The sequence below is a fragment of the Heteronotia binoei genome, chromosome 14 (genome assembly GCF_032191835.1).
Source record: "Heteronotia binoei isolate CCM8104 ecotype False Entrance Well chromosome 14, APGP_CSIRO_Hbin_v1, whole genome shotgun sequence".
Taxonomy (NCBI): domain Eukaryota; kingdom Metazoa; phylum Chordata; class Lepidosauria; order Squamata; family Gekkonidae; genus Heteronotia; species Heteronotia binoei.
In genome coordinates this window covers 24483125-24509989 of record NC_083236.1, presented here as the reverse complement: position 1 = coordinate 24509989, position 26865 = coordinate 24483125, and the positions used below count along the sequence as shown (strand labels likewise).

General features: G+C 45.5%; 1 protein-coding gene across 1 annotated transcript in view; it reads right to left on the bottom strand.

Moving 5' to 3' along the window:
* VWF (von Willebrand factor) overlaps positions 1-26865 on the bottom strand; it is a 190299-nt gene that overhangs the window by 146247 nt on the left and 17187 nt on the right. Inside the window, exons 6-12 of the mRNA XM_060253812.1 lie at positions 20333-20549; positions 17403-17525; positions 14204-14315; positions 13072-13118; positions 10299-10435; positions 8869-9004; positions 5605-5705 (exon numbers count right to left, since the gene is read on the bottom strand). Coding sequence (XP_060109795.1) covers positions 5605-5705; positions 8869-9004; positions 10299-10435; positions 13072-13118; positions 14204-14315; positions 17403-17525; positions 20333-20549 — 873 coding nt within the window. The remainder of the gene's footprint in view (positions 1-5604; positions 5706-8868; positions 9005-10298; positions 10436-13071; positions 13119-14203; positions 14316-17402; positions 17526-20332; positions 20550-26865) is intronic.

Sequence of the window (26865 nt, the reverse complement as noted above, 5' to 3'; positions counted from 1 at the left end):
GAAGTAGACAGAATTAACTGAGGTCTGGAGGAGGAAGCCATTGCCATGTGCTGGCTTGAAGTTGAAGGTAATGGAACTCCTAAAAACATCTGGTAACTTTCTAAGCTAAAGACCCTGTTTTATATTTAGCAACTGATAGGGCATGTATAGAGGGAGGGACAGAGGAGTTGTGTTTTATCTTTCTCTTCTGAATCCCTTGCTCAATTAGGTGCTGTGCCAAACACATGCTTGTGAACGTTTGCTTTTTAATAAATCCTTTATAACTTTGTATCCTGATTGTGGTTCTCTGTGCCAATGTCTTGGACACACTGTTTTACAAGGAGCACCAGGAGAAAGGGGAGGGCAGTCAGTTGACAAGTGGCTACTTCCTAGTGGTGCAAAAGGCAGTGAGTGGTCCCAATGGTCACCAGACTCTGGGAAGTGGGAAACCTAGAAGCAGGATCTCAGAACGTGGAAGGGAAGCTGGGATCCCTGGCCCTCCCAACAGGCAATTCCTACAAAGGTCAGGTGGTGGAAGTGGCTGAACTGAGAGGAAGAAAAGCCCCTCCAGGTGCAGGGAAAGCCCAGGAGGGCAGGGTGGAACAGGGCCTTCATGCCAGAGCAGGATCGTTCTGCCACAATGTGCTTAACTCATTCCCAACAAAACCAGTGAAAAATATGTGATAGACCAATAGCATTGGTTTTTCTGCTCTCTTCCAAAATGGGTGTCCAGTTGCTGAAAATGGTGGCCACCAAAAGAAGAATCCACTCTCACATTTTTAAACGGCCAGAGGATAAGCATAAGGGCATCATTCTTCAGGAAGGTGGCAGGAAAACCCAGACCCCAAAGCCCTTGGCCCTAGTCCCTGGCTGTGAATCATTTCCCCCAATTGTTCCAACGCTTGGCATTGCCTCATTCTGTGTGCGTGACATAAATTATTTCCGAGTGCTGTAAAAGGAACAATAAGTTGACATTTAATCAGCTGATGGAAAGGAACAAAGCTATTAAAAAAGACAATGGAGAAGATTTAAAAGACGGAAACGTGCCATCGTTTTTCTAATTATTGCTATGATGAAAGGTCTGAAGTAGATAATTGTAAGAAGTTATCCAGCATAACATGGTCTGGAGCCCCGCACACCAGCGAGGAAAATGAGAAATCTAGGAAAAGACCTTCTCAACCTAGATCTTGCCAGATCTCGGAAACTAAGTAGGGTCAGCCCTGATTAATACTTGGATGGGAGACTACCAAGGAAGTCCACCTTTGCTTCACAGAGGCACAGAAAGGCAAACCACCTCTGTTAGTCTCTTGCCTCGAACACCACATGGGGTCATCATAACTGCAACTGGAATGGCACTTTCCACCACCAGGAAAAAACAGTCCATGTTGTAGGCCAAGGATGGAACAATCTCTGTCTTGTGTTGTTCCAAGGTCCAGTGATGCATTTTAAATTATAAAGAATCAACAACTAAGGCAAGGGTGGCCAAACTGCAGCTCGGGAGCCATATGCAGCTCTTTCACACATAATTATGAGGCTCCTGGAGGTCAAGAAGGAACTAAGAGGTTCCTCCTTGGTTTCATAGCTCTTGTAGGACCTGTATTTACTAGCCTTGGTGTAAAGGCAAAGAGAGATGCATAATTATGTGAACAGTGGTCAGTGATTTATATGGTACATGTATGTTTCCTTCTCCCACTGGTGCCAAAAAATAATTCCCTAACCTATTCCTATGCTGCTCTTATGGGGACTGTTATTCCCAGCTTTTGTTTTTTAAAAAAATTCTCCTTCTAGCATGGCCATGTTGTAAAGTGCATACATATGTATTTTATCTTTCTGTGCAAATAATATATTAAGAGTTTTAATAAAGATGTGTGATATTTGTTCATGTCTTGTGGCTCTCAAACATCTGACATTTATTCTATGTGGCTCTTACATTACGCAAGTTTGGCCACCTCTGAGCTATAAGGTAAATGACGTGGTGCTGAGTGTGGATTCTGGCTTAAAAACATAGAGTCTCAACAAGATACACTCTGTAAAAAATTAAAATCAAGAATCCCAACAAAATTTTAAGCAATCTGGTTCATTAGCGACTGACCAGTTGTCTACTACTAGCAGACCACAATTAACATTCCACTCTTCCTAAGCCAGGAGTGTCATAAAGAGGGCCACACAAATTTTACACACTGAGCAACAATTGTAAAGGACTGAAGTATTAAGTCTGCATAGCCAAGATATGAGCTCTTTTTCTTTAAAGGGAGGGGTGATCATGAAGGCTGTGCTGATATTATTGCTATGGTCATTATAAGGTGTAATAAAATTAAATGATCTTAAAGCTTGCTGCTTAGTCTACCCCTCCCCTGCTTAAATTATACCCCTGCCTGTATGTCTCAGTGGGCTGAAGTGAATTATTCTCAGCTCCACAAGGCGACTTGGATGTTTAGGCTAATCTGAAACACAGATGTGAAAGAATCGCAATCTGGCTCTGAATATGGGTATTCCATGTAGGTATCATGGCTAAAAGCTGATAAGACCTACCTTCCAGGAAACTTTCTAATTTTTTTTTTAAGATGGCTTCAAAAGAAGATAACAGCAATGCATGTAGAATGGATCTAGCAAAGGTTCATATCAGAGTAGGCAGTCTTTCAAATACTCTAGGGTCCCCAAATGCGTAGAGCTTTAAGGTTTATGTAACTACAGCTTTACATTGTGGCCAGAACTGAGTCAGCAGTCGGTGTAAATCTTTTAGTGCTGGCAAGATGCATCCTGTGCAATTTAACCTGATCAGCAATCTTGCGCTTCACCCTGTACAAAGGGGCGTTTCTAAGACCGCCCCCCACCCCCATCCACTTCAGTAGCCTAACCTGGATGTAATCAGTATGCAGATACCTTTGACCAGATCATCAGCCCTAAGGAAGAACTGCAACTGCGATCCACTGGAGTAGATCCTGACTCTGTCCTACCACTTCCCTGAACAAAGCTTGAAGGCTCCTCCAACCCAGGGAACTCTCCCCCATCACAAATGGCTTCTTAAAAGCTGGGGGAAAGTTGCTTGGAAGATGACTGGATCTCCCCCATGGACTTGGTCCTAAGTTCCACTGAAAACTAAACAGAGGCTTAGTTCTAAGTATATCCAAGTAGGCAGCCATGTTGGTTTGAAGTAGCAGAACAAAATAGGAGTCAATAACACCTTGAAGACCAACTTAGTTTTATTCAGAACGTAAGCTTTCGTGTGCTTAGAAGCTTTCTCTAAGCACACGAAAGCTTACGTTCTGAATAAAACTAAGTTGGTCTTCAAGGTGCTATTGACTCCTATTTTGTTCTGTTAGTTCTAAGTCAACATAGGCAGGTTCGGATTTGTTAGTGGTGGAAATCAGAAATCCCTGATTCTAATCAGATTCCAATCTGTCCTCAGTTCACTAGATGTTTAGCTTCTTTCTCTTAGGGCCAAACACGTCTTAATGCAAACAACTGCTATCATGGTATTTTAATTTAAAATGCAAATTTTCTGCCTCAGGGTGGGATGGCTGCTTTGAAGTCTTGGGAAGGGTTGCTGGAGAAAAGCATGCATTCCACCCTTTCCTCTTATGCCTTTTTCCACAATTTAAAATGCGTCTCCAAAGCTGTCATTGGCTCTTGGTTCAGGTGCTGCATTGTACTGGTGGAAGAGAGATGAGTGGAAAGAGTTAAACATTCTTCCCTCAACTTCAAAGCAGCTGCCTGCAGAGGGCAGGGGTCCAATCCAAGTCTGGTTGGGGCCCTCAGCATCAATGCCCCCACCTAAAATTATATAACTGACCTCCTTACATAACTGTCATAAACATTACTGAGACAACATATGTGGTACAAATGCACACCAGAAACAAGGTCTATGGTCACTTGCATGTTACCAATCTAGAGATGAGGGCTTGCAAATTACCAATCTAGAGATGAGGGCCAGCATTCTCCTGGAGTTACACAGTTGATCTCCAAGAGTACAGAACTCTGTTCTCCGGAAGGAAATGGCAGCTTTGGAGGGTGGACTCTGTGGTATCATATTCCCTTCCCAAACACTGTACCCCCCACGTACTACCTCCATCTCCTGAAATTTCTCAAATTGGATTTGGTTACCCCAGGAAGGATTGTATTGGTAAACAGGGGTTTTCCTCACAGCATGATGGTGTTATCAAGTACCTCCCAAGGCTTCCCCATCTTTTCAGCAATCTTTCCCTAACATGGTTTGCTGTGAAGTTTTGGGAAAGCCAGGATGGGATCCATGTGAATGAGAAGATCCAGATCTTCCCAATCCCAGTCCACATTCATGCATTTTCCCTAGTCCCATGGAGAAACTGTGTCTCCCTCACACTACTAGGGGATTTCTTCATGAGTTTTTAAATTGACATATCATTATTCCATATAATGGTATATCTTTTTTAAAGATTACCCCCTCTCATGGCACGGTGTATAGGAAATGGCTGTTGCAGGGACCAAGCCAAGGAAAATACACAGATACTACCCAGGGGTAGGGAACATTGGCTCTCCAGATGTTTTTGCCTACAACTCCCATCAGCCCCAGCCATTGGCCATGCTGGCTGGGGCTGATGGGAGTTGTAGGCAAAAAACATCTGGAAAGCCAACGTTCCCTACCCCTGCACTGTACAGAAGCTCCATTGCCACTGCCACACAATGACAATGGGAAACTCCCCCAAAAACCATTGCCATACAGGGTTGCCAGACTAATCCTGAAAACCAGCGAGTTTGGGGGGTGAGTAGTAATGTCATACAATGATGCATTGTCACATCTGGTTTGTACCTGGAAGTGACATCACACTGCTCTAGGAATTTGCCCATCTCCATGGTAAAAACCGTAGAGGCCCATGAGTTCCTAGAGTACAGTGAAATCACTTCAAGCCTCCAGGTACAAACTGGAATGTCATCATGCATTCCCTACCCCTGGTTTTTGTTCCTACTGGACCAAATAGGCCCAGAAAATGCAGCCCAAGGTGGGAGCTTACCCACTACCCCTAGGAAGATAACAGTCCTAGTGATGCGTGGAACAGAACTAAGGCATAAGCATGATATCTTAGCTATGAGCTTTGAATTGGATGTCAGGTGTTACTGAATTGGATGGAGATACTCAAAATCTAAAAACCCAGTCTATATAGAGCACCAGCTGACACTGTTGATATGTGTAATGTACTCAATACACTACAATATGGCAAGGGCAGAAGACCACATTTCCACTATTCATACTGGGCCAAACCAATTCAGAGGCTTCTAGCTGTCTTCCAGTTGCAGGAACTGTTACTACACACCCCTCTTCCATTCTGCACCTGAAGGTGGCCTCTGAAGATTGTCCTTTGTCATTTACCAAGTTTGGATGTGGTCTCCTTTCATTCCATGCTCAGTTCAAGCCCCAGTGTCCCCAACTGTATATGTTGCAGAGTCAGGACACAGAGCACATAAGAGTTCTGTGGTGTAAACACTGGTATTGCTGGAGAAGAAAAAAGGGCCTGTGTTTTGTTCTAAGGGTGGGTAGAAAAGAAAATCCAGAATTTCAAGCTTGCCACATAATCACATTGTCTTGGTAGTGGGGGAGGGGGAACTTCAGGAAAATAAAACTGAACAAAAAGGCGGGTAGGAAGCTCATACCTTCATCAAAAGTGTTCCATGGCCATCCCAGTCAATCTGCATATTGTCCCTGTACGTGAGGCGAACTGCGGACATTACTGTTTGCTGGATATGAAGAGCACCTTCAGAAACCAAGAGGCAGTTTTCAGAGACATGGAAAGCGGAAACGTATGTTGAGAAACCACATCTAAACTGCTTGCTGGAAGTGAAATACTGGAATGCTACCTAAGAACTAAGCCAGATATTGCATTACTTGCACTGCAAGGATCACAGTGTTCACTGCTCACAATGCTATGGAAGAGCTGCAGCTGCCCTATGCCCTGAGGAGGAAGAGCAGCCATGACAGCTCCCAGCAAAAAGCCACCACTCTCCTGCCAACAATGCAGACAGTTTCCATCACTCCCATGGACCACCTGAGTGGCTATTGCTGCTGATTGTTCCAGCACTAGGTATGAGAATGGATTGACCCCACCCACTCCAGCACCTGTCTTGCAAATGGAAGGTGAGGGGGCCACAGACAGGGTTTAGAGTTTGGTGTGAGAGCCAGTTTGGTGTAAGTGTGCGGACTCTTATCTGGGAGAACTGGGTTTGATTCCCCACTCCTCCACTTGCAGCTGCTGGAATGGCCTTGGGTCAGCGATAGCTCTTGCAGAGGTTGTCCTTGAAAGGGCAGCTGCTGGGAGAGCCCTCTCAGCCCCACCCACCTCACAGGGTGTCTGTTGTGGGGAGGAAGATAAAGGATATTGTGAGCTGCTCTGAGACTCTGAGATTTAGAGTGGGGGGTGGAATATAAATCCAATGTCTTCTTCTTCTTCTACCTTCAAGATAGGGCCTGGAATTCTCCCAGAATGACAACTGATCTCCAGACTGTAGAGATCAGTTCCCCTGGAGAAAATGGCAGCTTTAGAGGGTGGGCTCTATGGAATTACATTCCCACGAAGCTCCTTCCTCCTTCCAATGCTCCAACCTTCCCTGGCTCCCCACCCCACCCAAAGGAATTTCTCAACTTGGCAACCTTAGCCACAGAAGGCATCTTGGTGAGGCCCTCACCTTGGTGAGGCCCTCACCCTTGGAAATGGCCCTGCTCTTCTTTTACAAAGAGCCCTCCTCTGACAAAAATATGGCCTCAAAACCAGCTCCCATTAACGTGTTTAGGAATGTATCCACAGTCACTTCACAGACCAGCTTTGAGACAGCTCATGGGGGGGGGGGTTTGAATCCTAACCATAAAGACATGAAAAATACTACACCATAACATTAAGCTGCCATAAGAATGATGTCCACAAAACCAGATGGAAACAGACCATAAACACAACCGAAAATGATGGAACCCTTCCATCAAAAGCCTGGGTCAAAGGGAATGCTTCAACCCGGGATGTAATTAGGGTCGTCAGTTCTGAGTTGGGAAACACCTGGAGATTCTGGGGGCAGAGGGGGGGCAGGATATGGGGCATAAAATCCAAAGTGGCTATTCTCTCCAGATGAATTGATCTCTGTCACCTGGAGATCAACTGTAATTGTGGGAGCTCTCCAGCCACCATCCAGAGGTCAGCAACTTGGGATCAGGTGAGGCCACAACTTACATTTCTTTCTCCCTTCTGTCTATGGTGTTGGACCTTGAAGGTGTGTTCCACCAGTGGAGACACTCTCCTTTGATGGAAGGAGATCCCTCCTTGTGTGAGAGGCTCCTCAATTCCACTAAAGCAGGGGTGGCCAACGGTAGCTTTCCAGATGTTTTTGCCTACGACTCCCATCAGCCCCAGGCAGCATGGCCAATGGCTGGGACTGATGGCAGTTGTAGGCAAAAAACATCTGGAGAGCTACCACTGGCCACCCCTGCACTAAAGGAACAGGTCTGCAGGATCCAACTTGGTGCTTTGTCAGGCCTTTACTTCCTTTACTTTGCAGCTTCCTCAGGCAGAAATCTGTGCCTTTTTTTCCCTTCTATTATTTTGTACATTAATGATGGTAGACACATAACAGCAACAACAGCACAACCCACAGTGCTTGCCTCAGAACTGCCAGATGATCTCTCACATCTGCCATGGCTGCCAACCTCTAAGAAGGTAAAGGTAGTCCCCTGTGCAAGCACTGGTCGTTTCCAACTCTGGGGTGATGTTGCTTTCACAACGTTTTCATGGCAGACTTTTGGCCCCACGCTGGTGGAATGAGTTAGGACCCTGTGAGAGTTCATACAGTTCCGCAGAGCCTGTAAGACGGCACTCTTCCACCAGGCATTTGTAAACTAGACTGCTGGCCACTACAGTTCTCAGGAAACATCCAGCCCACCTCTTGCAAGCTACTCTATAGCAGCAGCAGCAGAAAGGACCATCTAAGACACAGATAAATCTGATTGTAAGATCATAGCACCGAAATGTAGAAATGTAAATTTTTATGTCTTATGGTTGTTAAACTCTTTTGTGGTTTTGATCTTATTTATTATATGTTATGCCCATGCATATGCATGGATATGTAAGCCGCCCTGAGCCCGCTTCAGTGGGGAGGGCAGGATATAAATGGAATTAAATAAATAAATAAATAAGTAATTTTTTTACGGGGTGGTTTGCCATTGCCTTCCCCAGTCATCTACACTTCCCCCCCCCCCCAGCAAGCTGGGTACTCATTTTACCAACGTTGGAAGGATGTAAGGCTGAGTTGACCTGGAGCCGGCTACCTGAACCCAGCTTCTTCTGGGATCAGGTCGTGAGCAGAGCTTAGGACTGCAGTACTGCAGCTTTACCACTCTGTGCCATGGGGCTTTTCAGCCTCTAGATGTGGCTGAATGACTGATCTCCAGACCAGAGAGATCAGTTCCCCTGGAGAAAGTGGCAGCTTTAAAGGGTGGGCTCTATGGCATTGCAACCCCAGTAAGCTCCCTCCCCAGGCTCCACCCACAAATCCCCAGGAATTTTGCAACCCAAGTTGGCAACCCTACATCTTCCTCATCCACTGCCAGGTGCTGACACTGCTGTGCTATGGCTGGGAGTAATCTTTGCTTCTGCCTCCTGGTACCATCAGTGCCAAAGTTCTAGCAAAAGTTCTGTATACCAATCCAAACCATTACTGTGTACTCCAACTGACCACAGTTCTCCAATGTCTCAGGCAGACAATTTTCGAACCTTGTTACAAAATATTAGGGGTACAAGTGAGGAGGCCAGGAAATGAATCTGAGACCTTCTGCATAACAAACTCTACCACTGACTTATGGGCACGAATACAGCCAAGAGCTTGGCTGGAAATCTCTCATTTTGAGGTACCAGCAGTAATGAGACAAAGAACACACACCTTGCAAGAAAGGGATCTGTATATCCTGCCCGTTCAGAGAGATTCCACCGCCATGTTTCAGTTTAACAATGCTGTTCTCCTCTGGAAGCTGAACAGAGGCAGAGCGGGTACACACGGCATCAGGGTCATCTGCGCACTGAAAAGAAAACAAAACATTACATTTCAATTGTGTTGCGGTTTCAGTCCATTAGTTTGCAGGGACATCACCTAGTGGCACTTTCAAAAAACATTTCCTGCAGCACTTTTATGCGGATAGTGCTGCTATTGCTAACTTTTGCCTTGTGTGCCCTTGTGACCGAAAAAAAGAGTTAGATGTACAGATAATAAATGCTGTTTTGCAAGCAAGAGACTATAGATATGTCTATGGTGCAAACCAATTCTGTGGAGGAAGAGAGGGTGACTTGTGCCAGAGAACTCCCAGTGCCATCACCAAATTATACTTAGCCTTTGTGGCAAGTGGAAGAGGGCATGAGAGTTATAAAACTGGTATAAAGCACAAAGTTCATTTGCATATGTAAATATGCCCCTGCAATTGAGCAGCTTACATTCCTTTTCAAGCAATAGCTTCCCCAACCTACCACAAAAATGAGCTGCAACTTTTTTTTCCAATTAATCTGTGCTAATCAAACTACAGTCCCAATCTTTAGTTCGCTTTCCTTGCTCTTTGTTTACTATATGCTGCTTTGTTTATTCAGAATGCAGTTTTCATTCCATTCCATACATTCTTGAGGTTCTTCAGGAAATCTTTTGAGGGCTGACAACCAATAAAAGCATAGTAATTGATAAATCAGCTGTCTTTCAATGCACTTATTGCATTTAAATATATTTGCACATCACCAACACCTCAACAGAGATTTTTTTTTCTGAGTTAACTGAAGGAAATGCAAGATTGTTTAATGAATGTATGAGTTAAGGTGAACACTAATTAGACCGTTTAGTGCTTTCTTTTTCACTCCCTATTATAGTAACATACCTGAAATAAAATAACCTCTATCCTTGGGTGGGTCAGATTTCACTAAAAGGCTTCATGGAGTTTAGTGCTCAGACTTGGACATCTGGACCATTCCATAAAACATAAACTGCAAGGATGTTTGGGGGGTGGGGAGGGAAGAGCAAGCAATCTCTACAATCCCCATTCTGATATTAGCATTCCAAATGTGTAAATGAACCTCCATATCCTTTAATAAGCTGATAAATGAAGCCAAGGGCTGCCATTTTCAGCAGCAACTCCATGTCAAATCCTGTTCCGAGGAAACTTCCCAGTCAAGGAATTTTCAGTTTACAGACTTGGTCTATTATTCTCAAAGTGGATCTAGAGCTCATAATTCCCTCCAAAAAAACCCCAACAACAACCAAACCCAAGACTTTGCCATAAGATTGGAAATTTGGAAGTATAGAACTTTTTGTCTTTCCAGTCAGTACCTTCTTACCTGGACAGTGTCTATGATAACAGAAAAGGAATTTTCCTCACAGTCTTTGGCGAACAGGTAGTGACAAATGCCACTGAAGGTGAAGTGCTTGTTGTCAAAACTTTTGAAATGGGATTGACCAGTGACAGAGCATTCACCTAAAAACAGAAAGACAAAATTATTTTGAACTAATGTAGTATCCTTTAGCTCTAACTAGGGTTGCTCAGCCTGGCAACCAAAAGGAGATGGGGAGGGCAGGAACATGGGAGACATCAGCCTATGGCATGACACCAGGCATCTCTAGAAATTGGCCAAACCATATAGTTGGACAAACTGTATAGTTTTCTGCAATTACTAGAGAGGTCTGACATAACTTCTGAGGAAAACCAGGAAGTAATACTAATCTTCTCTAGGAGTCACCACAAAACTCTATGTTTTGCCACATAGTTTCATCTAATTCTTAGAGAGGCATAACACATACAGCAAGTATCTAAAAAGATGTTCTCAAATGAGAAGGGGGGAAGAGATAGCTCTCTACCTGGATGATCATTCTACACAGCTGGGAGCACAATGAATGAGAACTTTCTACTATGCATACTATTGATAAGAAGCTGAATTTTCTCATTTCCCAACACCTAAGAGAACTATAGCCATTGGGGAGGGACTGTTGGGGTCTAGCTGCTCAGAGATATCCAAGTCACTTCAGTGAACTGTCAGTTTTTGTACTAAAAACAAACAAAAATCTGCTGATGCTTTCATATATTACACAGAAATAATAGTTATCCAGATCATTACAGACTCATCTTGTGAAAGCTGCTGTCGTACTCTTGAGACATACTTAATACAAATCAATGCAACAGATATAATTTAATTCACATCCCACTTCAAGTCCTTTTCTTGGCGTACAACCTCCATCATCAAGGAGGATTGATTTTGCAGAAGGAACTTCTGAAATGTGATCTCAGAATGCACCTACAGTTTAAGACTCCCAACATTCTAAAAAAGCCTTGATCCTAAAAATATGATGCGGAAGGCTGTCCCACTGCATTCCAGTCAGATTTTCCCTTGACGTGATTCTCAAGTATTGGGGAGAAACCCATAGCAACTCATGAGATCATTTTTTTATTATTATCATTCTAGATCACTCAATCCAAATTAATCCCCCATCTCTGGGATCCTCATATTTACAATAATTGGATCCAATGGGAACGGGGGGGGGGGCATAGCCCCTTCAGGAACATTTCACCTTTTTCAAGGACTCTGAAAAATGATTACATATTCTTTTGTAAAAGATTCTCTTTAATAGCTTGGTAAAAGTGGGGATTCCACCCGGTACAGTTTTTCTCACACTTCACATTCCTGCCAGAATCCCATTCTACAAAGGAAACAGCAACCCTAAGGAACTGGTAAGTGGTGCAGTGATGTCTGGGGTAGCGATGTTCTGTATTCTTGGTGCTTGGGGGGCGACAGTGGGAGGGCTTCTGGAGTCCTGGCTCTGCTGGTGGACCTCCTGATGACCACTGTGTGACACAGAATGTTGGTCTAGATGAGTCATTGGTCTGATCCAACATGGCTTCTCTTACGTTATGTCAGCCTGCTCTTTCACCCTTACAGGGGGAAATATGATTATACATTATGTTATAGTATAATGAATTAATGTCAATGAGTCCTTTACTGAAGTGGGATCCTAACAAGACAATTAGACTTTAGACCTCCTGTATCCCAAAGAAGAGACAGGATTGTGGAATTAAAAGAGACAGGAATTTCTCCATAATTGTACAATATTACATGCCTCCAAGTGAACTGGATTATGCTGATCATGGAAAACAATCTTTAAATGTTTGTTGTGTTCTTAGTAGCATTTGGAACAATTTCTGTGTCATGTTTACTATGGAATGGATAGTACATGCATGATCAATTGCTTTCTAGTAAAATCTGTGTTTGTATAATTATCTGCAAACCACTCTGAGTGCTACATGTAGATAAGGAGATCGAGATAGTCTAGTGTACAAACATCATACTGTGTCTTCAGTTTGGAAGTCGTCCTGAGATGTCTTCTAGATGAAGAATCTGTGGACTACAAAGGTATTTGTAAAATATTCTAATATCTCCCTCCCTTAGGTCTCATGTCTCTGACTTTATAGTCGAAAATCAGATGTTTAGTGACCATTTACAATGATATGTGTTTTTGATATTGATGGGAACTCCACGTCAGCTCTGAATCAGGACATGAAATTTCTGTCAAAGATTCCCCAATCTCCAGATCTAGGCCAAAAGATTCTAAAATTACTGAAATCAAAACACTAGTTTAGACCTTAAATCTGTGGCATTAGCCTGAATGGTTCTGGGCCATAATTACTGGCGCTACTCATTCCGAGACTGCCTTTACATCAGCTATTTCCCCTGACACCTGGTTTCAACACTTTTCTGATTTATGTTATGAGGATTATCTTAATAGAATGCAACTGGTATTTGAAAAATAAATAAAGTAACTTTGAGTAAAGGGAGGTTCTGACAAGGTGCTTCCAGGGCAAAGATTCAAACCTGGGTCTCCCAGGTCAGACTTCAACACTCTAACCACTAAACCACACTGGCTGTTGATCCCAGAGGGGACACGTTAAACTCCTGTTCTCCAGTGCTATGGTCTCAGTTCACCACAGTCCTGTGGTGGCTTTTTGTAGCTCCTAAGGATCTCAATACAATATGAACTCTCACAAGAGGCACTGTAGAGGTATGGCTCAAAGACAGATGCTGTTTCACTGATGGGCCATCTTGTGAGCCAGCAGGAACGTACCTGGGCAAGGTTCATTGCTGCAGATCCAGACGCCTTGCCTGCAAATACTGTGAAATACAATTTTTAAAAAAGAATTAGCTACACTCCCAAATTCCCTACCGCCTCTCATAATTGATGTAACTGAAAGGGGCGGGGGGAATACTCTCAAAACATTGCCATCTCATTTAAAATGTCTCCAAATTACTGGTTCCCTGGGCATTAGAGAGCCCTCTATCCCCACATTATCTGTCTATACTTATAGCCCAACATGCTTAGTGGCACCCTGCCCAAATCAGAAAAGGGGTCTCAGAAGATGAGGGAGGGACCCGCTACAGGAGCAGCAATATGTCCACATCGTGAGATACAAAAAAGGAACCTATCTATTCCATGAGCTCATAAAAGACAACATAAAGAGCTTGGCATAATGAAATCTTCTGCTGTGCAATGACAACCCCTAGGATTGCCAGCTTCTGGCTGGGAAATACCTAGAGATCTGGGGGTGGGGAGGCACCATAGAATTAGGGCTACCATAGATTGCTGTAATAATTCTACAAGCACAACATGCCAAAGGGATTAAAAGTTTGGAAGAACGGCAGGGCCTTTCCTGGACTCCTCTTGAACTAACAACCTAGAACCAGAAGTGAAACAAAACTATAGCACAGGCTTCTGGCCCTGAGAGATCAGGAGAATTTGGTGATGTTCAATAAGGGAACATAATCAAATTCACAACTTGTCATGATATAACAGCTCCAGCCTCCAGGTGGCATTTGGAGATCTCCAGCTATTTCAGTTGATCTCCAGATGACCAAGATCAGTTGCCCTGGAGGAAACAGCTGCCAAGGCATTATACATCACCAAGGTTTCTTCCCTTCCCAAACCCCACCCTCCCCAGGCTCCACCCCCAAAATCTCCAGGTATGTTCCAAACTAGAGCTGGTTGCCCTAGATAGAGTCCCGTCCACCCACCAAAGCAGCCATTTTCTCCAGGGGAACTCACTCTGGGAGCTCTCCAGGCCCCACCTAGAGGTTGGCAACCCTAGACCATGTGTATAATTGCCTTGTGTTTAATACAGGAGGCAGGAGAGAGCACGCCCTCCCCCACAACAAGCCCATGATGTATTGCTAAGCAGATTTTATTACCACATTATACTTACCATGAATTGCAGTCCCGGTAGACGGAAGAACCAGGAGGGTAGTGCTTGCCAGAATGCACACAGGAGCAGTCATAACTGTCCACACACTGGTCACCATCTAGAAGCTTGCCCTCTGCAGAGACAAACAGAAAGGTGGAGGGGGGCAGGGGAGTGAGGACTTGAGTTGTTCTTGCTCTGCAATGCTACACCTGTAATCCTTATTACCATGAGGAAAAAACTGAGGATCAGAAAGGGATGCTGGCTTCCAGGATGGACCTGAGGAACCTCTGGAATAACAACTTCTTCTCCAGGCTACAGAGAACAGCTCCGCTGGAGAAAATAGATGCTTTGAAAGGTGGACTCTATAGCATTATACCCCATTATATCCCTATCCTCCTAGGGTTGTCAATCCCCAGTTGAGGGCAGGGGATTCCCAGGTTTGGAGGCCCTCACCCTGCTTCAGAGTTATCAGAAAGGGCGGGTTGAATGTCTGCTGGGCACTCCATTATACCCTATGGAAACTAATCCCCATAGGATACAATGGCGCTGTTTTTTGAGTTAGAGGTGCCAAATTTTCAGCATAGCATTTGGTGCCTCTTTTTTTTAAAAAAAACAAAAACACCCAAGTTTCAAAAAGATTGGATCAGAGGGTCCAGTTCTATAAGCCCCAAAAAGAAGGTGCCTCCATCCTTCATTATTTCAAATGAAGGGAAGGCATTCAAAAGGCGCATGATCCCTTTAAATGTGATGGCCAGAACTCCCTTTGAAGTTCAATCATGCTTGTCACAACCTTGCTCCTGTTCTGGCTCCACCCCTGAAGTCTCCTATATGTTTCCTAAGTCAAACCTGACAATCCTATATCCTCCCCAGCAGGGGTCGTTTTGTAGAAAAATAGGTGGTGGAGCTCATTAGCATAACTAATTAGCATATGCTGCTGCCACACACATACCCCAGCCAAAAGCAACCTGACACAAGAAAGGAGAGCCCCAGGCGAGCGAGGCCTGCTTGGGCTGGCTAGAGATCCAGCCAACCCAAGCAGGTCTCGCTCACCTGAGGCTCTCCTTGGCTGCCCCCCCAGTCAAAAGGCCAGCAAACCACCCGCCACCCCAAATCACATAAGAAGTGGAGAAAGGTTGGTGTGGGCTTCTCCAGGGGTTAATGAGGGCTGCTGGGGGTGTGGCAAAGCTCCTGGTGGCTGGCTGGCTGCCCGCTCTCCTAACCCAGAGATTGCTGTGCAGCTGCACCTACTATTCAATGGACAAGGAAGGGAGGGAGGAGGAAGGGGAACCCTCAGAAAGGTTCAGGAGCTGTGCTCCTGTGAGCTCCTGCTGAATCTGAGGCCTGCTCCCCAGGCTCTATCACCAAATCTCCAGGAGTTTCCCCACCTGGAGCTGGCAACCCTACCCCTCCATCCCCCCACTGGTGTCCAGGAGGAACCTGGCAACTCTATCTGCCACCATCTGTTTTCCAATTCCTTCTACAAGTAGATTCAATGACTGTTTTCATGTGTCATTTCTCTAATTCTGCCCTGTCCAGTTCGTAATAATGGAGTTTTTAATATCCACTAACATTATCGCCTTAAATTGATACTTTATATTTGTTTCCATCTTTTTCTGCTTTTAGGGTTTCTATTGCTCATAATCTCTGTGTGTGTGTGTGTCTGTTTGTGTTTGTTTGTTCCCAATATCTGTAGGGCAGGAATCACTTTAATTTCCTGAATTTCCACAGTTTATCAGACGTTAAAGGAACAGAAAAAAGTTGGTAGCCCCAACCACTGAAGAGGTATCAAAGGTTTCCTCATGAGAAGTTTCATAATAGCATTTTATCCCTCTGAAAAGCCATGTTTCTATCTCTTCTACACTATCCCTAAAACACAAAGCCATAGAGGAGTGATTGGTATGTTTTTATGTCCACTCTTCCTCTAAGAGTGACAACAGGCCTGATCGGCAACGTATGCATCTTAAAATATGCTCCAGAAGTCCAGGTAACAAACGCACTGTGGCTCTGGGGTAGATGTGTGAACATTCCTCAGCAGAGAAATAGCAGAGAAAGGATTTCTGAATGTGTGCTGTGTGTTAAATGCCACCAGTTTGCTTCGGATTTATGGCAATCCTAGACCGTTTTCGCACACAGCTTACCTCGCAGTCACAATCCTGTTCCCTCCGCAGCATCTGGTCAGATTTCCCACCATCTGCGCTGAAGTTACAGGAAGTGCCACAGCTTTTGCATAGCAAACGTAAACCGCTAAAACCCAGTTTACATTTGCTACGCAAAAGCTGTGGCACTTCCTGTAACTCCGGCACATATGGTGGGAAATCCAACAGATGTTGCGGAGGGAACAGGATTGTGACTGCGAGGTAAGCTGTGTGCAAAAACGGTACTAGTCTTCCAAAACCTATCATTAACAGACTTGTGCAGCTCTTACAAACTGAGGGCCATGGCTTCCTTTATTGAGTCAATCCACCTCATGCTGAGTCTTCTTGTTTTCCTTCTGCCTTCAACTTTTTCCTAGCATTATTGTCTTTTCCAGTGATGTCTTCTCATACTGTGACAAAAGCTTCAGTTTAGTCATTTTAGCTTCCAGGGAGAATTCAGGCTTGATTTGGTCTGTAACCCATTTATTTGTATTTTTGGTAGTCCATGGTCTCCATAAAATTCTCTTCCAACACTACATTTCAACAAAATCGACTTTCTTCCTGTCAGCTTTCTTCATTGTTCAGTTTTCACGGCATTTGAAAACACTGCCCTAGTAGATCGCATTTGCCTCAGTTCAGATGCACAAGCATCAGTGAGCTAATTCACTAGAACTGGCTGAAAGGGATATACTATATTGCTCCCCCAGGCTCTAGCAAAAAATGCCCCCAAGCACCCTCCTCCCTTTCTTCTCCCTACAGCTGAAGTCACCCTCTTAGAGATAATTCAGGAGTGCCCTAGAAGTCACAAGCAAAAGGAAAGAATTTACAAATCCCCAACTGCTGCTGGAACTCAAATATGCTTCCCCCCCCCCCTTTGTATTAAATAAGTAGCCCTTTGATAAAAACAAACACACATGCAGGCAGTGTAGAAACTGCCTTATTCTGGGATGCAGAAAGGGGGAGAGGAGAAGAGAGATAAATACATGTAAACATTTGAAAACAGACACTGTTTTACTTCATTAGGCGAAATAGGAGGTGCTACTGTCCAATGATTCCCCCAGTAAACAAATCAGCAAATAAATTACCCGGGCAGCTGCAGCCATCAACACATTTTTCTTGACACCCCGTATTGATGTTCAAGCTTTGGCAGGTTTTGGCACAGGGGGAAGTGCATTCCTTGTACTTCAAGCCAACGGGACATCTTGGCCCTGAAAGATTTTCATGATTTTGAGACACAAATTATGCGACGGAAGGAGGAAGATCATACAAGTTCAAATCCTCTCTTACAACAATGGGTTGTTGGGTTTTTTTGCAATTATTATTATTCTATCAACAAGAAAAAGCTCATGAGGAGAATTATACAGGTGGGATATCACTATGGTCTCTTCCCTTACCCTGGCACTCTGCAGCAGGGGTCTGCAACATTGCTTAGTATAGAACCAAATATGACGCTTTAAAAAAGAAAATTAAATCTTCAAGGTAAGGTATATTGGAGCAGCAGTGAGTGACAATGCTAGAATAATCAGCATGTGAAGGGCAAAGATTTTCATGAGACGAAAGAGCTTCTTAGGCTCTGCGAAGGAGAAATGAGAGAGGAGGACAGTTGCCAGTAATCCAAGGGCAAACCATGCGCAGATTTATGCCTGCATGTGTTTATTACTTACTGCAAGAAGACCTTGTATTTGCTACTTTTTAATAAAGGACTCATAGCAGCCAGAGTTTTGGATGTGGAAACTTTTATGGATTATTTAGCATTGCTGGCCTCCAGGTGGGGCCCGGAGATCTCCTGCTTTTACAGCCGATCTCCAGCTGGCAGAGATCAGCTCCCCTGGAGAAAGTGGCTTCTTTGAAGGGTGGGCTCTGTGCGATTGTACCATGTTGAGGCCCCTCCCTCCAAACCCTGCCCTCTCCCAGATCCAGCACCAAAGTCTCCAGATATTTTCCAACACAGACCTGGCAACCTTAATTATTAATCAATTTGCTGATTATCAGTACTGCTAAGCTGTATATTTTCGGGTGCGCAAATAGGTGTGCAATTTCAGTAGTGCAACTTCTTATAACAGCTCTTTGTGTTGGAAAATATCTGGAGACTTTGGGGGTGGATCCAGGAGAGGGTTGTGTTTGGGGAGGGGCCTGAGCATGGTACAATGCCATAGAGTCCACCCTTCAGAGCAGCCATTTTCTCCAGGGGAGCTGATCTCTGCCAGCTGGGTTACTTCATTGTAGCCCTGCCAACATACAGTCTTCAGCTGCCATCTTGCCAAGATGAGACCTGAAAGAAATGCTTGAGGGAGACCACAGTGTGCGGTCAGTGAGGGGTAGGGTTACCAGACACAGCAACCTGGGAAAAGGCAGGAGACCGGGAAGGCAGGGACTTATGGTGTGGAGATATGTGTGGTTGGCATCCTCAGAGTAATGACAATGCTTCCAGCAAGGCATGGAAGGAATGTCATTGCACCCGGGGCATCACTTCAGCATTTGGCCAAAACTCTATGTTGTAGCCATCCTGTTTGTGAGCTTAATAGAGTTAGTTGGTTGGCCACTGTGTGAACAGAATGCTGGGCTAGGTGGGCCTTTGGTCTGATCCAGCAGGACTCTTTTTGGTCGTTTTCGCACTCACCTTAATCAGCAGCGACGACCCTCTTCACCGCGCAGGATCTGCGCGGATTTCGCACTAATTGCCACGGAGCACCCAGAAGAGCCGGAAAGTCCCGGCACTTTTGCGGCGCAAACGGAAACCGCCAAAAACCAGTTTCTGTTTGCGCCGCAAAAGCGCCGGGACTTTCCGGCTCTTCTGGGTGCTCCGCGGCAATTAGTGCGAAATCCGCGCAGATCCTGCGCGGTGAAGAGGGTCGTCGCTGCTGATTAAGGTGAGTGCGAAAACGACCCTTGTGTTTTTTGTTCACTTCTGGGTTACACCAAATGTGACATTGTTATGCTAGGAATGTCGCATACACGTCCATCCCATTTTGCCCATTTTCCTCCCACTGCCTGGCTGAATGGTGGGCTGCGGCTGCAAGGGGCAGGAGATCGCCTGCAGCCAGTGGGCAGCTGGCAAACCTAGTTACCAACCTCTAGGTGGGGCCTGGAGTTCTCCTGGAATTACAATTTATCTCCAGACTACAGAGACCAGTTCCCCTGGGAAAAAAATGGCAGATTTGGAGGCTGGACTGGATGACATCACATCCCCACTGAACTCCCTCCCTTCCTCCCACCACCTCCAAACCTCCAGGAATTCTAAAGCCAGCAACCCCAGAGAAGTAATGGGAGGGCAACACCTCAGTTCTGTGCCTGTAGAGAATCATGGCCATCGTCTGCTTTCAGTTCAGTGCCAGAAGTTCAAGCTATGTCTCATTCACATATCTATGAACTGTTAACTTCCATGAAAATAGCTGCGTTGATCTCAAGCAGCAGAACAAAGTTAGTGTCCAGTGGCACCTTTCAGACCAACAAAGTTCTATTTATGGTATAAGCTTTCATGTGCCTGCACACTTCAGATTCATTAACTTCTTTTCAACATATCTCAGGAAGTGTGCAGGCGCACGAAAGCTCATACCTTAAATAAAACTTGGTTGGGAGGAAAAGGAAGAAGAGGAGGAGGATGAGAAAGAAGAAGAGGAAGAAAAAGAAGAGGAGGACATTGGATTTATATCTTGCCCTCCACTCTGAATCTTAGCGTCTCAGAGCAGCTCACAGTCTCCTTTATCTTCCTCCCCCACAACAGACACCCTGTGAGGTGGGGCTGAGAAGACTCTCACAGCAGCTGCCCTTTCAAGGACAACTTCTGTCAGAGCTATGGCTGACCCAAGGCCATTCCAGCAGGTGCAAGTGGAGGGGAAATCAAACCTGGTTCTCCCAGATAAGAGTCCGCACACTTAACCACTACACCAAACTGGCTCTCTGGTGCCACTGGGCTCTAATTTTGTTCTGCGCCTTCAGACCAACACAGCTGCCCACCTGGATCTATCTCCTCCCCCCAGTTCAGCACTTTAGAACCCAGACCTTTAAAACTTACTGCATGCGCTCTCGGCCGGCCAGCCCTCCAGAATAACACCTTGCCGAGCGCAGTTCCGGGCGTACTCTAGAAAAACTGGGCAGTGGCAGGTCTTTTCCTGGGCACAGGTGCACATGTCTTCTTCACAGAGAGCAATGAATTCCTCAGGATCCACCAAATGGTGGCATTTGGAAAACACCAGGGAAGTCTTGAGAAGCTGGCAATGCTCTATAACACCCTGAAAATATTGGGATATTTAGTTAATATAGCAAATTTTTGCCCAGTCCTAGAAGCACGATGCTGCATGCAGTAAATAGAAAGGATAATGAGGAGGAGGAGATTGGATTTATACCCCGCCCTTCACTTGGAGTCTCAGAGTGGCTTACAATCTCCTTCCCTTCCTCTGCCCACAACAGACACCTGTGAGGTAACTGAGAGAGAGAACTGCTCTTGAGAGAACAGCTCTGAGAGAACTGTGGCTGGCCAAGGTCACCCAGCAGCTGCATGTGGAGGAGTGGGGAATCAAACACTTCTACAGTACATGCTCTTAACCACTACACAAACAGGCTCTCAAGCTCAAAAACGGCACACTTACATTTATTCAAGTAGATCCAGTTCACATTCAGGTTGCAAGGAAAGAAGCCTAATCCAAGGAGTCCTTTCCCTATCACAAATGGCCAGCATTTGTCCTGCATCATGTGTGTGGGAGTATGAGGATACTGTATCAACAGGAGAGACCTGCAGAGGCATGTGTCTCCATGGAAGGCCATTATATTTATTTTATTTGATTTATATCCCGCCCTCCCCGCCGGAGCAGGCTCACGGCAGCTCACAACATAAAAATCCACAATAGTAAAATATACCAGCTCTAAAATAATCCATTCAATAAAATTATACATTCAGAATTAAAATCAGCATTACATGTCATTTGGTGCTACGATCTAAGTATTATTCCATTTTCCAGTGTGACGGCATTCCATCTGCGCTGTAGGCACCACGTTAGTTAAAGGCCAGCTTGAAGAGGATGGTTTTGCAGGCCCTGCAGAATTGGCCAAGATCCTGCAAGGCCCGTATTTCTTCTGGTAGCTGGTTCCACCAGTGGGGGGCAGCGATCGAAAAGGCCCTTTCCCTGGTGACTTTTAGTTTGGCCTCCTTCGGCCCAAGGATTACCAGTAAGTTTTGAGAGCCAGATCGAAGTATCCTCTGGGGAATATATGGGGAGAGAAGGTCCCTAAGGTAGACAGGTCCTCGACCATATAGGGCTTTATAGGTAATAACTAGCACCTTGTAACGAATCTGGTACACTATTGGCAGCCAGTGCAGTTCCCTCCTGTATGTGCTCCCACTTAGGGAGCCCCAATAACAACCTGGCCGCCATGTTCTGAACTAGCTGTAGTTTCCGGGTTTGGCACAGGGCCATGTAGAGGGCACTACAGTAGTCCAGCCTCAAGGTGACCATTGTATGGATCACTGTTGCCAGGTCGTCACAATCCAGAAAGGGGACCAACTGCCTAAGATGAAAGAAAGCAGATTTAGCACTGGCTGCTATCCAGGCCTCATTGTCAGGGCAGGCTCCAGTAGTACCCCCAAGCTCATGACCTTGTGTACCACTTTCAGTGGCTCACCGTCAAGCACTGGTAGGGGAATTTCCCTTCCTGGACCACCCCAACTCAGGCAAAGGACCTCTGTCTTCGCTGGATTCAACTTCAGCCTACTCAGTCTGAGCCACCACGCCACAGCCTGCAGCGCCAGATCTAGAGTTTCTGGGACACAGTCAGGCCGGCCGTCCATCAGTAGATAGAGCTGGGTGTCATCAGCATATTGGTAACAGCCCAACCCATACCTCCAGGCAATCTGAGCAAGGGGGTGCATGTAGATGTTCAACAACATCGGGGAGAGAACCGCCCCCTGTGGGACCCCGCAATTAAGTGGGTGCCTCCAGGACAGTTCTCGCCCAATCGCCACTCTTTATCCCCGACCATCAAGGAAAGAGGAAAGCCATTTCAAGGCCAACCCCTGAATCCCCGCAGAGTGAGGGGACAAACGGCAGCTCCCAGGTTAAGGAGATAACACCTATTCACCCTTAGAGTGATGGAGTGTCCACCCCACCAATGTTCAGGCATGCTGAATTGCTCACTCCAACAGAAAAGGAAAGCACAATGTTACAAAATTATTACAGTTTGCCTGGGATAGGGTATGGATGGAGGTGAAAGATGTTATACTATGAACCTTTTTATGGCAGTTATTCCCCTCCATGCCACTGTGTGAATTATCCCTGGAAAGTGGGCTTATTTATTATTGTATTATTTATCAAAATGTTTATACCCCACTTTTCCTCAGGGTTCAAGTGGCTGTCTATCAGCTTGCCTCAATCACCCCTCACATTAGCTGCAGGAAGAAGTGGGTAGCCAGACTAGGAAATGCTGTGGCTTTATTTATTTATTTGTTTGTTTGTTTGATTATTTATTTATATCCCACTTTCTCCCAAATTGTTGTGGGTCCACCAAAGTCAGCAACAGCAAGGACTTCTCAGGAAAAAAGGAGCCCTGTGTAGCCAGCCTTAACAGAAGGAAAATGAACTTCAGGCTTGTCAGGATGCACAGCCAACAATTAGTGCAGAGCCATTACAGATGGGAAATTACTAATCCAGCCCTAATTCAGCAGGTGAACCTCAGTTGGCCATTCCCAGCCCACTATTATCACCAACACTCTTACAGTGACACAAACAGAGAGGAAGAAAAAGAAGGGGAGCTACCTACCACAGCTTACCTTAGGGTTGCCAGGTCTTACCTAGCTGCTGGCGGGGGGACACTCTAGCATTTTGCCATAGAGTTTTTAACCAAAATGCTAGAGCATCCTCGTGAGATGTGCCCAGCACAATAATGTCACTTCTGGGCTACATCATCGCACCAGGCACATTTGGTGCTCGTGAAGTTCTTTGGAGGCACGGGTTCCCCTGCTGGCCAATCCTGTGCTGGTGGGTTGGAAGGCCCAAAGTAGGGGGAAACCCTGCCTCCAGCAAGTGGCTGGGAACCCTAGCTTACCTCAAAACAAAGTTCGAATCTGCACGGATTTCGCACCAACTGCTCCACAGAACCAGGAAGAGCCGCGAAGAGCCGCGGCTTTTGCGTCGCTAACGTAAACTGGTTTTTAGCGGTTTACATTTGCGACGCAAAAAGCTTGGCACTTCACAGCTCTTCCTGGTTCTCCAAAGCAGTTGGTGCGAAATCCGCGCAGACACTGCGCGGTAAAGAGGGACGTCGCTCCGGGGGTAAGCTCTGTGCGAAAATGCCCTGAGAGAGGGGGAGAAAGCAGAGCAAATTCTTGTATATGGCAAAAGGATGCTGTATTTAAAAAAAAAAAAAGCCAACCACACATTTCATAAGCTACTCGTATTAGTTAGTTTTGTCTAAAATCCCCAGGAGCGAGACTGAAATTTTGCAGACTAAAAACAGATGTTAACTGAGAGATGGCAAACAATTCTGGCTGCACACCTGACAGCAAAACCTGTAATTTAATTAGCTGGTTCTGTGCTATTAGTAATTTCCCATCTGTAATCATATACACAAAAGATTAGCGCATCAGCATCATCATGTCTGAACAGGAAGAGAAGAGGTTTAGACCACAGAAGAAAAACATACTAGTTTTTGAAGGCAACAGTTAATGTCATATACAACAAAATCCAGCTCCTCCTGGTAGGAAAACTGCTCGTGGCTCAAAAGCAGTGTTTAAGGGTTAGGTAATTGCAGAACTGTGAAGGTCCTACTGTTAGAAAGCACACCCTAATAAGTTGCTCCATTCCACAACATGTTCGAAGAAATCATTTTCAGTGGCTGAAATAAATACATTGACTGGGTGAATATGGTTTTGAGAAGGAAAATACTAACGAATTGTTAGATCCAGGTGGGCAGCCATGTTGGTCTGAAGCAGTAAAACTAAGCAGGAGTCCAGCAGCACTTTTAAAACCAACAAAGTTTTATTCAGAATGGAAGCTTTCGTATGCATGCATACTTAGAGCTGAGTGCCCCTTCATACACTGAAATAATTATTGCAAGTGTTCCCAACTTGAGAAACATTTTTTTTATTGGCTAATGTATAATTTTCATGGTCATTGTTAAAGAGAGCCAGGATGGTCCGCAGGATAATGAAACAGTTTGGTTCAGAGCCCTAACCTCATAGTTTGAATTAGGAACAGACTTAATGGGTAGTATTCAGGGGCGGCACATGGGGTTCTGCTGCCCAAGGCAGAACCCTGACGTGAGCCCAATTCCCCACCCCCCCCCCCGGGAAACTTTTTGCACATGCACAAAGTGCACGCACGGCATAATGACATCACACAGAGGTGACGTCATCACATCAGTTGCAAAAGCACTGTTGTTTCTGGGCGCTTAGGGGCCGGGGAATTTCTCTGGCCCCTCAGTGCCCAGAAACAACACAGTGCTTTCGGTCCTTGGCGTTCTCTGAGTTCGGAGAGCACCGAGGACTGAAAGCACCACATTGTTTCTGGGCACTGAGGGGTCAGAGGAATTCCCACGGCCCCTCAGCGCCCAGAAACAACGCGCCCCCCAAGGGCCGGCATCCCAGGCAATTGCCAAATGTTGCCTAATGGCTCTGGCAGCATTTTGCAGACAGAAATCCATCAGCCTTTGTTCTTCACACAAAAAATAAGGATACTGCAGTGCTCTTCTTGACAGCTCCCTGCACCACAGCTTACTACACTTCCCAGGGCCAGAGGTGCCCTGCTGTTCCTCAAAGCTTAAAGAAAACCACATAATTTGGTGTTGTCCGCAGAATTCAGCTTTTAGATCACCGCAGCATCCTTCCTAAAATAATACAAGCAAATGGCTAGTCCTTGCCGGCTCAAAGCCCAAGATTTGCAGGTTCTGGGGAGGGGGCCTCGGACCCCCGCAGAGCCTCATGACTATCAAAAGCAAACTAAGTTGTGGAACACAGGAAAAACTAAAGAACAAATTATGAAAACAAGCAAAATTTTGTAAATGTGTCCAATTTGTGTGAGTCATGCAGGTCAAAGAGCTCAGCTTTCTTTGGTACAAACAGCTTTGGCTGTAATGTTTGTGGTACCAAAAAGGTTACCTCATGGTTCTAGGGGATTTCAGGGGCTTGAGTCCCGCCCATCCCCAGAAAAGTTCCATATCACCATATAAGGAAGTTCTTGGGGCTTCAGGGACCATGAGCAAGGTATGTGAGGTCCTACCCCAGGGAAGTTCCACACTACCTCATAAAAATTCCCCTTTCTGTTTGGTACTCATCAAGGAAGTAGGTATCTTCCTTGGTGCAATGGGGCAACTGGCCACAGTACTCAAACCTGATGGTGCTGCTTCAACACAGCCACTATACATACTGAAGAGAGGGAGGCTAAAGTCAAACCACACCATGTGGAGAGTGAGTGAGATGCTTCCACGAGGAGAAGGACCAACTGACCAGATCAAAGGGTTCAGCAAACGTAGGGTGGCCAAGTCCAATTCAAGAAATATCTGAGGACTTAGGGGGTGGAGTCAGAAGACTTGGGGGTGGAGCCAGGAGCAAAGTTGTGATAAACATAATTGAACTCCAAAGGGAGTTCTTGCCATTACATTTAAAGGGACCACACACCTTTTAAATGCCTTCCCTGCATTGGAAATAATGAAGGATAGGGGCATTTGGGGGGGGGGCTCATAGAATTGGACCCCCTGCTCCAATCTTTTTGAAACTTGGAGTCTTTTGGGGAGAGGCATTGAATACTATGCTGTAAATCTGATGCGTCTGCCTCAAAAAGCAACCCCCCCAGAACCCCAGATATCCATGGATCAATTCTCCATTATACCCTATGGGAATTGGTCTCCATAGGGAATAATGGAATGCCCAGCAGACATTCCCCCCCACCCCACTTTCTGATGACCTTGAAGCAGGGGAAAGGCCTCCAAGCCTAGGGGATTGGCAACCCTAAGCAAAAGGCCCTGGGGTTGCTAGCTCTGGGTTAGGAAATATCTGGGATTTGGAGAGTGGAGCCTGAGGAGCCTGGGGATTGGGGAAGGGAGGGACTTCAATGAGGCATAATCCCATAGAGCCCACCTTCCAAAGCAGCCATTTTCTCCAGGTGATCTCTGTCACCTGGAGATCAGCTGAAATCTCAAGAGATCTCCGGCCATCACCTGGAGGTGGGCAATCCTAGTAGGTCCCTCCCTATGTTTAGGACAGAATCCGCCATTTATCTCCTGCCCTTTCCAGTAGCAATCCCATAAGCTTCCTCCAGAACTCTGTTAGCCACAACACTGTTAGGAGCATCCAGAAGAAGAAGAAGGAGGAGGAGGAGGAGGAGGAGGAGGAGGAGGAGGAGGAGGAGGAGGAGGAGGAGGAGAAGGAGGAGGAGAAGGAGAAGGAGAAGAAGAAGAAGAAGAAGAAGAAGAAGAAGAAGAAGAAGAAGATGATGATGATGATGATGATGATGATGATGATGATGATGATGATGATGATGATGATGATGATGATGATATTGGATTTATACCGTACCCTTCACTCTGAATCCCAGAGCAGCCACAATCTCCTTCACCTCC